The sequence below is a fragment of the Piliocolobus tephrosceles genome, chromosome 3 (genome assembly GCF_002776525.5).
Source record: "Piliocolobus tephrosceles isolate RC106 chromosome 3, ASM277652v3, whole genome shotgun sequence".
Classification (NCBI taxonomy): Eukaryota; Metazoa; Chordata; class Mammalia; order Primates; family Cercopithecidae; genus Piliocolobus; species Piliocolobus tephrosceles.
This window is the reverse complement of record NC_045436.1, coordinates 113,082,760-113,095,891: the sequence shown is the minus strand read 5'-3', so window position 1 is coordinate 113,095,891 and position 13,132 is coordinate 113,082,760. Positions and strand designations below refer to the sequence as shown.

The 13,132-nt window shown below is 37.5% G+C and overlaps 1 protein-coding gene and 1 pseudogene across 1 annotated transcript in view; one reads left to right on the top strand and one right to left on the bottom strand.

Annotated features, from left to right (window-relative positions):
• CCDC158 (coiled-coil domain containing 158) overlaps positions 1 to 13,132 on the bottom strand; it is a 101,865-nt gene that overhangs the window by 26,032 nt on the left and 62,701 nt on the right. Inside the window, exons 16-17 of the mRNA XM_023222577.1 lie at positions 12,683 to 12,775; positions 11,991 to 12,116 (exon numbers count right to left, since the gene is read on the bottom strand). Coding sequence (XP_023078345.1) covers positions 11,991 to 12,116; positions 12,683 to 12,775 — 219 coding nt within the window. The remainder of the gene's footprint in view (positions 1 to 11,990; positions 12,117 to 12,682; positions 12,776 to 13,132) is intronic.
• On the top strand, positions 3,611 to 6,676 carry LOC111549356 (annotated as a pseudogene).

Genomic DNA, 13,132 nt, shown 5'->3' with positions numbered 1-13,132 from the left:
ACAGGTTCATTGCAATACGTGATTCACATTCTCCAAGCCCTTTTTTAATAATATGTGGTGACCGGCTATCCAATGAAACCATGAAACCTTCAAAACTGCTTTATCACATGGAGACAAATCACCCTACATTAAAAGACAAGCCTTTGGAGTTTTTCAAAAAAAAGAAAAAAAGAAAAACAAATGGCGAACATGAAGAACAGAAGCATTTATTGAACACCACCACTCCGTCAAATGTGTCTGCACTGAGAGCATCATTCTTAGTGGCTAAACGCATCGAGAAAGTGAAGAAGCCCCTTACTATTGGCGAAGAGATGATCCTGCCTACTGCTAAGCACGTTTGTCGTGAACTCTCAGGAGAAGCTGCAGTTCAAAAGGTGACATGTGTTCCTCTTTCAGCTAGCACCATAACTAGACATATAGATGAAATAGCAGAGGAAAGTGAGGCACAATTGTTAGAGGGTTAACGAATCACCATGGTACACAATCCAGATTGACAAGTCTATTGATTTTGACAACAAGGCAACAATGCTTGTTTTTGTGCTACATATTTTTCAGGAGGATGTGCAGGAGCACATGTTATATGTGCTTTTGCTGCCAAACAACACCACAGCTGCAGAACTATTCAAGTCTTTGAATGATTACATATCAGGGAAACTAGTCATTTTGTGTTGGTATATGCATGGACAGAGTGGTTGCCATGACTGGACAGCTTTCTGGTTTCACTACTCAGGTCAAAGAGGTTGATTCTGAATGTGAGTCTATGCACTGTGTCATCCATAGAGAGATGCTGGCTAACTGGAAAATGTCACCTGAACTTAACAATGTTTTGCAGGATGTGATTACAATTATTAACCACAGTAAAGTACATGCCTTTAACTCGTCTGTTCACACAGCTCTGTGAGGAGATGGACACAGAGCATATACGTCTTCTCTTTATATGCAGAAGTGAGATGGCTTTCTAAAGGTAGATCACTGACTAGAGTTTTTGGGTTATGAGAGCCACTCCAGAGATTTCTTTTAGGAAAAAGTCACCACTGGCAGCACATTTCAGTGACACAGAATGGGTCACAAAACTTGCTTACTTGTGTGACATATTCAACTTACTCAACGAAATCTGTCACGTCAGGGGAGAATAACAACTGTGTCCAAGTTGGCAGATAAAGGGGCTGCATTCAAAGTCAAACTGGAATTATGGAAGCAACGAGTTAACACTGGAATTTTTGACATGTGTCAAAATTATCAGAGATTTTGAAAGAGGCTCTGCCAAGGCCTCCTTTCTCCCAGCTAGTGCATGATCACCTATCTCGGCTTTCGAAAGAGTGTAAGCATTACTTCCCAACCACAAAAGACCCCCAAACTGGAAAGGAATGGATCCGTCACCCATTTGTCAATAAACCAGGTGCTTTGGCTTTGTCCATGCTAGAAGAGGATCAACTGCTTGAGATTGCAAATGACAGTGGCTTTAAAAGTATGTTTGAGACAACTTCAAATCTCCCTATGTTCTGGATTAAAGTCAAGGCAGAATATCCTGAGATTGCTACAAAAGCATGGAAAAGCCTGCTTCCATTTCCAACATCCTATCTTTGTGAAGCAGCGTTTTCGGTCGTGACAGCAACCAGACGAGATTAGGGAGTAGACTGGACATAAGCAACACACTTCGGGTGTCACTGTCTCCCATCACCTCCAGATGGGACCATCTAGTTGCAGGAAAACAAGCTCAGGGATACCACTGATTCCACAATATGGTGAGCTGTATAATTATTTCATTATATATTACAATGTAATAATAATAGAAATAAAGTGCACAATAAATGTAATGCACTTGAATCATCCCAAAATCATTCCCCACCTCAACCTGTTCCATGGAAAAACTGTCTTTCATGAAACTGGTCACTGGTGCCAAAAAGGTTGGGAACTGCTGCCTTAGGATACACATTAAGGCTATTTCTAGGGCACATATATTTGCAGGGTAAAACTTATACAAGCTTTTTGTGCTATGGGAAGAATATAAGCTTATACATTAAGTTGTGAAGCTTAAGGTTTATTTTGTGGTTTGGTTAGTTTCCTATTACATTCTGACTCTGAAATCATTGACTTTGAAATCATTTTATGTTAGACTTGTTTCTAAAATTTTTCATAAATTATATCTTTAATGTACTTCTATCTTCTCCAATACTGCTTTTTCTAATGGCCTTAAGTCTATTACAGGCAAACTTACAAGTCATGATGTAAGATAAGTAAGGCCTAGGGAGAGTGTACTCCTCAACAGTTCTGTCTCCATTCTCCAAAGACAAAAGATAAATGAAAAAGCTAAAAATAACAGCTTGATCTCATTCAGTTTGAATTCAACCACTCTATTTTGAGAATGTCTACCCCAAACCCATCTCTTATATTTATATTCCTTTTAGAGTATAGTTATAAAATGGAATATAAGTACACTATTTACATAATATATTAGGAATAGATGGGCAGGAAACAGGAAAAAGGTTATGAAGCGTTGCTAAAAATCTTGCCCACATCATGTGTATTCCATTGGCAAAGATCAAGCGCAGCAATAACAAATGGTAGTGCATAGGAATAGAATCTGATACACAACCAAAATCAATTCTAGCATCCTAGATATATTTTACTTATGTTAAAATAGCCACTATTTGAAATATTAATCTAAAATGCTCCTATATCAAACTATCAGTTATATATATGTGTATATGTATGTATATGTCTATGTGTGTACACACACAAAGATACAGTACATACATGTTCTAGGTGTTTGAGTTTGGGCCAAATTACACAATATTACTTTTCTGGTTTTCCTACTTTCTTACTTTTAACACAGGAAAATCACCTGGATAATTTCAACTGCCTTTGAATCTTTAAAACTGTGTGATCCTCATTCACAAAGACTAATGAAACACAATAATAGTTCATATAGGGTATCTATTTACATCATCAACTTAAAATTATTTTTATAAACATCAATCTTCTGTATAATGTAGAGAAATAGTACAGTATAACAGTTAAGGACATAAGTTCTGGACTCAGGCTGTCTGGGTAAGTCTTGCCGAAATTATTATTACTATTATTATTATTATTTTTTTTTTGAGAGAGAGAGTCTTACTCTGCTGCCCAGGTACTGCAACCTTGTACTCATGGGCTCAAGCAATCCTTCTGCCTTGGTCTCCTGACTAGGACTACAAGCAAATGCCAATATGCCTGATTAATTTTTTTTAACTTTGTAGAGACGAGGTCTCACTACTTTGCCCAGGCTAGTCTCAAACTCCTGGTCTCAAGCAACCCTCCATCCTCAGTCCCCACAAAGTGTTGGAATTTCAAGCATTAACCACAGTGCCCAAACTCAAGTGTATTTTTGCTGTGTAAACCATGTGTAAGTCACTTAGCTTCTTCAAGCCTCAGTTTCCCTGTCTGTAAAATAGGGATAATAATAGCACTTACCTCATGTTAAGTAGTTGTGAGAAATGAACTAATCTCCATAAGTACTTTGCACAGTGCCTGGCAAAGGAGTTTTCAGTAAATCTAAGCTATTATTAGAGTTGTAAAATAAAGAGACTAAAATCAAGATAAATAATAAATGAAGGGGCAATGTAGAACAATGCAAACAGTAATATTCTGCTTCTAAACTTGGCATTAACTTCTGTACTATCCTAAGCCCCATTTTAATGACACTAAAGGAATTAAGAAGGATAAAGAGGAAAGGACAGATAACATTAGATTAGTAATGTTAACAAAATTTTGGGAGGTGGCAGGCAAATGGATAATTCATAATTAATTTAGCAAAACAAAGTTAAAACTTAAAGTACCTGCACAGAAGCTGCCAATGTGAAGCAAGCTACTCTGCCTCTCAGTATTCCAGGAAGGCTCAGGAATTGGAGGTCTCATGTATTTAAAAGTCCAGGGTAAGAAATAGGGCAGAAAAATTGGAGAATTGGCTAAGTCTATAGCAGAAGCCGTTAGAATCCCAGAAGCTGTCTCCATATACTCAGGTGATTACTCATTCTTTCCCCCAAATGAATTTAGAGGCTTAACCTTTGGGTAAGGTTGAACCAAAGGACTTTGGACTCCATAGAGATATCTATCTTGTATAGCAGGAGTAAGGTTGCAAATGTTAAATATGAGTATTAAGTGAGACTGCATAGATAGATATATATTAATAGTTACCCTAGACTTCCTCTCCCACTCACTTAACAGAATTCTGACAGACTTATACCTCTAAGTCAGGAATAAGAGATCCCTCTTTGGGGAAACTGATCAGCCCAAGACTAAAGACCTATAGATAACTTTTGGGTCCCTCAATAAAAAAGCAATACCTAACCATCTACCAGTTGAAAAGCCCCGACAATCTTACACAAAGCTTTCAATAGCTTTTTACAGCCTCAGTCTTAAATATGAATGGATATCCAAGAGTCACCAAGCATTAAAAGAAAGTCTCTACAAAAACAAAACAATGAATTCCAAGAAACATTGATAATTCAGGTAATACAAAAAATTATTTAAAAACCAAAGTTAATATCCTTAAAGAGAAACAAGAAAGTATTGACTGGACATGGTGGCTCATGCTTGTAATTCGAATAGTTTGGGAGGCTGAGGTAGGCAGATCACTTGAGGTCAGGAGTTCAAGACCAACCTGGCCAACATGGCGAAACCCCATCTCTACTAAAAATACAAAAATTAGCCAGATGTGGTGGAGGTGCCTGTAATCCCAGCTGCTCAGGAGGCTAAGGCATGAGAATTGCTTGAACCCAGGAGATGGAGGTTGTAGTGAACCGAGATCGCGCAACTGTACTCCAACCTGGGTGACAGAGTAAGGCTACATCTCAAAAAACAAAACAAACAAACAAACAAACAAAGTGTTGTATTCATGAAAGAACAGAAAGCTACATAAAGAGAAGACTTTAGAAAACAACAACAAAAAAAAATGAGCAAAAGCTGGAAACATTCCCTTTGAAAACTGGCACAAGACAAGGATTCCCTCTCTCACCACTCGTATTCAACATAGTATTGGAAGTTCTGGCCAGGGCAATCAGGCAAGAGAAAGAAATAAAGGATATTCAAATAGGAAGAGAGGAAGTCAAACTGTCCCTGTTTGCAGATGACATGATTGTATATTTAGAAAACCTCACTGCCTCAGTCCAAAATCTCCTTAAGCTGATAAGCAACTTCAGCAAAGTCTCAGGATACAAAATCATTGTGCAAAAATCACAAGCATTCCTATACACCAATAACACACAAACAGAGAGCCAAACCATGAGTGAACTCCCATTCACAATTACTTCAAAGATAATAAATTACCTAGGAATACAACTTACAAGGGACGTGAAGGACCTCTTCAAGGAGAACTACAAACCACTGCTTGAGGAAATAAGAGAGGACACAAACATGTAACCCATTAAACCTTTTGAAGAGGCAGCTTTGCTGGTGGTATTGTCTTGTGCCACAGTGAGTCGTAAGTGAAATCTGAACCAAAAGTGAGTTTATGAAGACCGGTGGGCAGGAGCTCAAGAACTGCAGGGTTGTCCTGCAGCCAGTGCCTGATGTGCCCCAGCTGGGAAGCTGATGAATAGCTGAGATCTGTATCTGTGGACCTGAATGTTGATCCCTCGCTTCAGATTGACATACCTGATGCACTCAGTGAGAGAGATAAAGTCACATTTACAGTGCACACAAAGACCACACTGCCCACGTTTCAGAGCCCAGAATTTTATGTTACAAGGCAACATGAAGACTTTGTGTGGCTACATGACAGTCTTATTGAAACAACAGACTATGCTGGGCTTATTATTCCACCTGCTCCTATGAAGCCTAACTTCAGTGGTCCTTGAGAGAAGATGCAGAAACTGGGAGAAGATGAAGGGTCTATGACCAAAGAAGAATTTGCCAAGATGAAACAAGAACTGGAAGCCTACGTGTTGGGCGGAAAAATACTAAAGAGATGTTTGGTGGCTTCTGTAAAAGTGTGGTGAAAAGTGCTGATGAAGTCCTTTTTACTGGAGTCAGGGAGGTAGATGACTTCTTTGACCAAAAGAAGAACTTCCTTATTAACTATTACAATAGGATCAAATATTCTTGTGTGAAAGCTGACAAAATGACCAGATCTCATAAAAATGTTGCCGATGTCTATATCCACACTGCAGTCTGCTTACATAGCCTGGCTTTAGAAGAGCCCACAGTCATCAAAAAGTACCTATTGAAGGTTGCTGAGCTATTTGAAAAACTTAGGAAAGTAGAGGATCAAGTTTCATCAGATGAAGATTTGAAGCTAAGAGAGCTCCTCTGATACTACATGCTCAACATCGAAGCTGCTAAGGATCTCTCATACAGATGCACCAAAGCCCTCATTGATTATGAGAACTCAAACAAAGCTCTGGATAACACCCGGTTAGAGAGCAAAGATGTCAAGTTGGCTGAGGCACACCAGCAGGAGTGCTGCCAGAAATTTGAACAGCTTTCCGAATCTGCAAAAGAAGAACTGATACATTTCAAACCGAAGAGAGTGGCAGCATTTAGGAAGATTCTAATTGAAATGTCTGAACTGGAAATAAAACATGCTAGGAACAATGTCTCCCTTTTGCAGAGCTGTATTGACTTGTTCAAGAATAACTGATATGCCTTCACTCAGAAGAAAAGAAATGAATGTGAAAGAAAACCAAGCATCACTTGCACTTAAGGCATTACCATGGAAGATATATTAGCTTTAACTTTAGTTTAAAATTATGTGAATAAATATTTTGATTTCTACAAATCTTAAAAAAAAAGAGGACACAAACAAATGGAAAAACATTTGACGCTCATGGATAGGAAGAATTAATATCGTAAAAATGGCCATATTGCCCAAAGTAATTGGTAGATTCAATGATATCCCCATCAAGCTACCATTCACTTTCTTCACAAAATTAGAAAAAACTACTTTAAATTTCATATGGAACCAAAAAGGAGCCCACATTGTCAAAACAATCCTAAACAAAAAGAACAAAGCTGGAGGCATCACGCTACCTGATTTCAAACTATATTACAAGTCTACAGTAACCAAAACAGCATGGTACTGATACTAAAACAGATATATAGACCAATGGAACAGAACAGAGGCTTCAGAAATAATGCCACACATCTACAACCATCTGATCTTTGACAAACCTGACAAAAACAAGCAATAGGGAAAGGATTCCCTATTTAATAAATGACATTGGGAAAACCGGCTAGCCATATGCAAAAAACTGAAACTGGACCCTTTTCTTACACTTTATACAAAAATTAACTCAAGACGGATTAAAGACTTAAACATAAGATCTAAAACCTTAAAAACCCTAGAAGAGAACCTAGGCAATACCATTCAGGACGCAGGCATGGGCAAAGACTTCACGACTGAAACACCAAAAGCAATGACAACAAAAGCCAAAATTGACAAATGGGATCTAATTAAACTAAAGAGCTTCTGCACAACAAAATAAACTAGGCTGGACGCAGTGGCTCACACCTGTAATCCCAGCATTTTGGGAGGCCAAGCTGGATGGATCACAAGGTCAAGCGATTGAGACCATCCTGGCCAACACGGTGAAACTCTGTCTCTCCTAAAAATACAAAAATTAGCTGGGCATGGGGGCACACGCCTGTAGTCCCAGCTACTTGGGAGGCTGAGGCAGGAGAATCACTTGAACCCAGGAGACGGAGGTTGTAGTGGGCATGTAGAGATCATGTCGCTGCACTCTAGCCTGGTGACAGAACAAGACTCTGTCTCAAAAAAAAAAAAAAAAAAAAAAAAGAAAAGAAACTATCATCAGGGTGAACAGGCAACACACAGAATGGGAGAAAATTTTTGCAATCTATCTATCTGACAAAGGGCTAATCTCCAGAATCTACAAAAAGCTTCAACAAATTTACAAGAAAAAAACAACTCCATCAAAAGGTGGGTGAAGGATATGAACAGACATTTCTCAAAAGAAGACATTTATGCAGCCAACAAACATGAAAAGAAGCTCATCATCATTGGTCATTAGAGAAATGCAAATCAAAACCACAATGAGATACCATCTCATGCCAGTTAGAATGGTGATTATTAAAAAGTCAGGAAACAACAGATGCTGGAGAGGATGTGGAGAAATAGGAATGCTTTTACACTGGTGGTGGGAGTGCAAATTAGTTCAACCATTATGGAAGACAGTGAGGCAATTCCTCAGGGATCTAGAACCAGAAATACCACTTGATCTAGCAATCCCATTATTGGGTATATACCCAAAGGATCATAAATCATTCTACTACAAAGACACATGCACACGTATGTTTATTGCAGCACAATTCACAATAGCAAAGACTTGGAACCAACCCAAATGCCCAGTAATGATAGACTGGATAAAGAAAATATGGCACATGCACACCATGGAATACTATGCAGCCATAAAAAAGGATGAGTTCATGTCCTTTGCAGGGACATGAATGAAGCTGGAAACCATCATTCTCAGCAAACTAACACAAGAACAGAAAACCAAACACCACATGTTCTCACTCATAAGTGGGAGTTGAACAATGGAAACACGTGGACACAGGGAGGGGAACATTACACACTAGGGCCTGTCCAGGGGTAGGGGTCTAGGGGAGGGATAGCATTAGGAGAAATACCTAGTGTAGATGGCAGGTTGATGGGTGCAGCAAACCACCATGGCACATGTATACCTATGTAACAAACCTGCACATTCTGCACATGTATCCCAGAAGTTAAAGTATAATTTTAAAAAATTAAAAGAAGAAAGAAAATTGTCTAGAACCCAAAATTATCCTGTAATTTTTTCACAGACAGTGTCCAGACTCAATTATTTAAAGAGGAAGCAGAGACCAAACAACAACGTGACTAGAAACCAAGGGAAAAAATCGACACAGGCTCAGAGGGGATTCAAATAATATAATCATCATGTGCCAATTTTTAAAACAGCTATTTTCTTACTCTGGGTTGTTATAGGGAAGTATCTTAGACTGGGTAATTTATAAACAGAAATTTATTGTTCACAGTTCAGGCTGGGAAGTGCAAGATCAAGATGCCAGCAGATTCAGCATTTGGTGAGGAGCTCTTCCTCATAGATGGCATCTTCTATGTGTACTCACATGGGAGAAGGGGCAAACAAGCTCTCTCAAGCCTCTTTCATAAAAGTGCACTAATGCCAGGCATGGTGGCTCATGCCTGTAATCCCAGCACTTTGGGAGGCTGAAGTAGGCAGATCACGACGTCGGGAAATTGAGACCATCCTGGCTAACACGGTGAAACCCCGTCTCTACTAAAAAAAAAAAAAAAATTAGCTGGGTGAGGTGGTGGGTACCTGTAGTCCCAGCTGCTCAGGAGGCTGAGGCAGGAGAATGGCATGAACCCAGAAGGCAGAGCTTGCGGTGAGCCAAAATCGCACCACTGTACTCCAGCCTGGGCAACAGAGCGATACTCTGTCTCAAAAAAAAAAAAGACACTAATACCATTTGTGAGGGCAAAGCCCTTATGACCCAATCACCTCCCACAGGTTCCACCCTGGGGTTTAGATTTCAACATATGAATCTATGGGAAAACACAAACATTTGGACCATAACATATACTTAACAATACAAAAAAGTAAAAGATAATATTGAGAATTTCTGTAAGGATCTTGTTAAAAAACATGAATTAAATGGAAACCTAGTACTAAATACCACAATTTCTAAAATGAAGAACTTAATTGATAGGTTTAATACATTAGACTCAGGTGAAGGGAGAATTAATTATCTGGAAAATAGGCCAGAAAAGCACAGAGACAAAAGGATGGGCAAAAGTGAAAAGAATATAAAGACATAGAAGGAATGATGAAAAAACAATTAATACATGGGATTAGAGTCCCAGAGGGAAAAAAGAAAGTAGAGAAAACAAACTGAGTAGATAAGTGATGAAAATTTTCTCAAATTGATGGAAATTTCAATCCATGCATCAGGAAAACCACCACCCTTAAGAAAGATAGATACAAAGACCAGCACATCTAGGCACATGATAGGCAAACTGTTATACACCAAAACAAAGAGAAAATCTACCTCCAAAACAGTCAGAGAAAAAACTACCTCCAAAACAGCAACAAGATTTACGATTGACTTATCAGTGGAAATAATGGAAACCTGAAGACAATGTTCTACAGTGAATTCATTCATCCATGAGATAAATATTTATTGAATATATGCTAGACACTGTTACAGGTACTCAGCAAACATCAGTGAACAAAACAAAGAATGAATATTACTTTTATTGTGTAAAATTATATAATAAACATTTTTAAGAGAAGGAATTAATTGTATAAAGCATGTCTGATGGTACATTTTTTAAATCTAGTTCATTTTTGCTGTTAGAATTATTGTTTAAAAACTTAGGTTGAGGCCAAGAGCAGTGGCCCCCACCTGTAATCCCAGCACTTTGGGAAGCCAAGGTGGGAGGATTGCTTGAGCCCAGGAGTTTGAGACAAGCCTGGGCAACATGGTGAAACTCTGTCTCTATAAGAAATACAAAAATTAGCCAGAAGTGGTGGCATGCACCTGTAGTCCCAGCTACTAGGGAGGCTAAGGTAGGAGGATTGCTTGAGCCTGGCTGGTTCAAGCTGCAGTGAGCATGATTGCACCATTGCACTCCAGAATGAGTGACAGAGCAAGACTCTGACTCAGGAAAAAATAAATAAATAAACCAGTAAATATTTAAGTTGAAATTTAAAGTTAAACAAGCTAATGACTAGTACTTTTTCAGTGATGGATGACATTCTTTATAATCAAGCACAATCTATATATTAAGCTGCTAGGAAAAATCTAATAGATTTTGGGTAATTAAAAATCACAGAATTTCATAGCTAATCTTTCTTGGTGACCCTAGAGGTCATCTTGTCCAGACTGCTCATTAGAGAGGAAAAGATAAAGATGCAATATGTTTAACTGACTTGCCCAAGGTCACACAAAGAGTTAAAAACATGGTTCCAATGACTCCCGGTCAAATGTTCTTTGTTGTTGTTTGATTTGCAAAATTAATTTTGGAAAGGGGAGGGTAATTTAATTTTTATCAATGGAACATGTACATATTTTAAAAAATAAAATGATTTCATAACACTTAAAAAGCAGCAGTCTCCTGCCCTTGCCCTGCGCATCTCTGAATTCCAGTCTCCAGAGAGAAACATGCTTAACTTCTAACACTAATATTATTATTCTATTGTTTGATAGACTACTCTTTGTTGTATGATAGCTTATTTTTCAGTGCACACATCTTAAGTGTGTGAGAGGACTCCATTTTAGTCATTTAAACAGTATACAATTTTCATGTAAATGGTACAGGTGAAACAATAGATTACTGGTGATCCGGTTGCCATATGTAAGATAGGACTTTTAACTAATTTAATTGATTTTCATGTGTGATTTATGGAATATCTTATTTCTTTACAGTTGAATACTGGTTGCAAGGGATTTGTGATTTCATAAATACATATCTTCAGGGAAGACAAGGCTTGAATTTTACATTGCACATATTTTTTATGAGCATTAAAAGCATAAAAGGTTAAACTAAAAAATTTCCAAAGTTTCTAATATTTTAATGAAAGGGAATAAAAGTGTCTTATAATTAATAAAACTGTCATAAATAAGTTAACAAAGAAACTACATATAGCAAATAATTTTCATTTTGGTAGAATATTAAATATACTACCAACTTGCCTTTGCCTTTTGAAGTGATGTTTATTTTAGCCATCTCACTATTTGCTTTGTAATTTGGAAATTCTTGTGATGGAAACAGCCAAAGAATTGAAGATAAGAAAACACTAAATAGTGAAGAAAATATTTTTATTCACCTGGACTCCACTGAATTTATAGGAAAATGTATAAATCTAAAATCTAGTAATTGAAAATGCTATGGATATAGAGATATTATTTTTAGTGTAATTCTTTCCAATTTAAAATTACTTACATATATGTCATTTGCATAATGGATCATAAGACTGGTTACTTACATGAGACAAGAAGCTGGCTGTAGACTGGGAAGATGGTACATTAGAATGAGAACGAGTAACAGATGCTGGCTGGAGAAGGCGTGGTTTCAATGAAGAATTTGAGGTGTATCCAGGGCCCTGAAGTTCCTGGAAAACAATATAGAGGTGAGCAAAATAACTGCCAGCCTACAATTATAAAGAATTGTGAAATCGAAATGTATTTTTTGATTTCACAAACAAAATCCATTATTGAGATTTTAAACTATGTCTGTAGCTTTAAACTATACTTCTTAAAATAAACACATAGTTCAGTGTAAAATGTATGATTCAAAAAAAACATGTTTTGTCATGTAGATTACATCACTTTTGCTATTCCCCAAACAAGCAAATATATTTGCACTTAGGGTTTTGTACTCGCTTGACTCCTGGGCATGGAAAACTCTTGCTTTGGGTATTCCCACGCAGATACTAGTAAACTTGTTTGTATTTTACTCACTTATTTTAAACTAAGGATAGTGGTGCTTCTATCTGTTACCATATATGAAAAGGATAGGTATGGTATATAACAATGCACAGAGCTTATCATTGCTATTAATACTATCAGGTAATGCTGAAATATACTTTAATGTGTATCTATGGTACACGAGAGAATATAAAAGCATATCAAAGAAAGGCATTATTTTTGCTTGAACTACTATTTATGATGACCTTACTTTTATATCCAAAGTATGTTGAAGTTTTAAGCGCACTGATTCTTGCTCCTGACGCTGTATTATATCTTGACATTCTGCAAACTGCAAAGATGCCTACAAAGGAGCAATCATAAATGGCTTATCTTCCATTCTTTATGCACTTATATTTTATTAACCTATAAATGCAGAGCTGCCATCTCTTCAAGAAATCTTCCTGCCCTTCCACCAAACTATATTACAATGATCTATTTATCTGTTTTATTCAATGAACTGTGAGCAACTGGAGGCCACATTTTTATCCTCTATACCCCCAGAAAATACATAGCTTTTAGTATGTGAAGGGCAAATAATGAATGAACTAAGGATGAAATGAGCAAACAGTTTTACCAAAGTATACAAATTTATATTAAAATAACCACAACTGGCTGGGCATGGTGGCTCACGCCTGTAATCCCAGCACTTTGGGAGGCC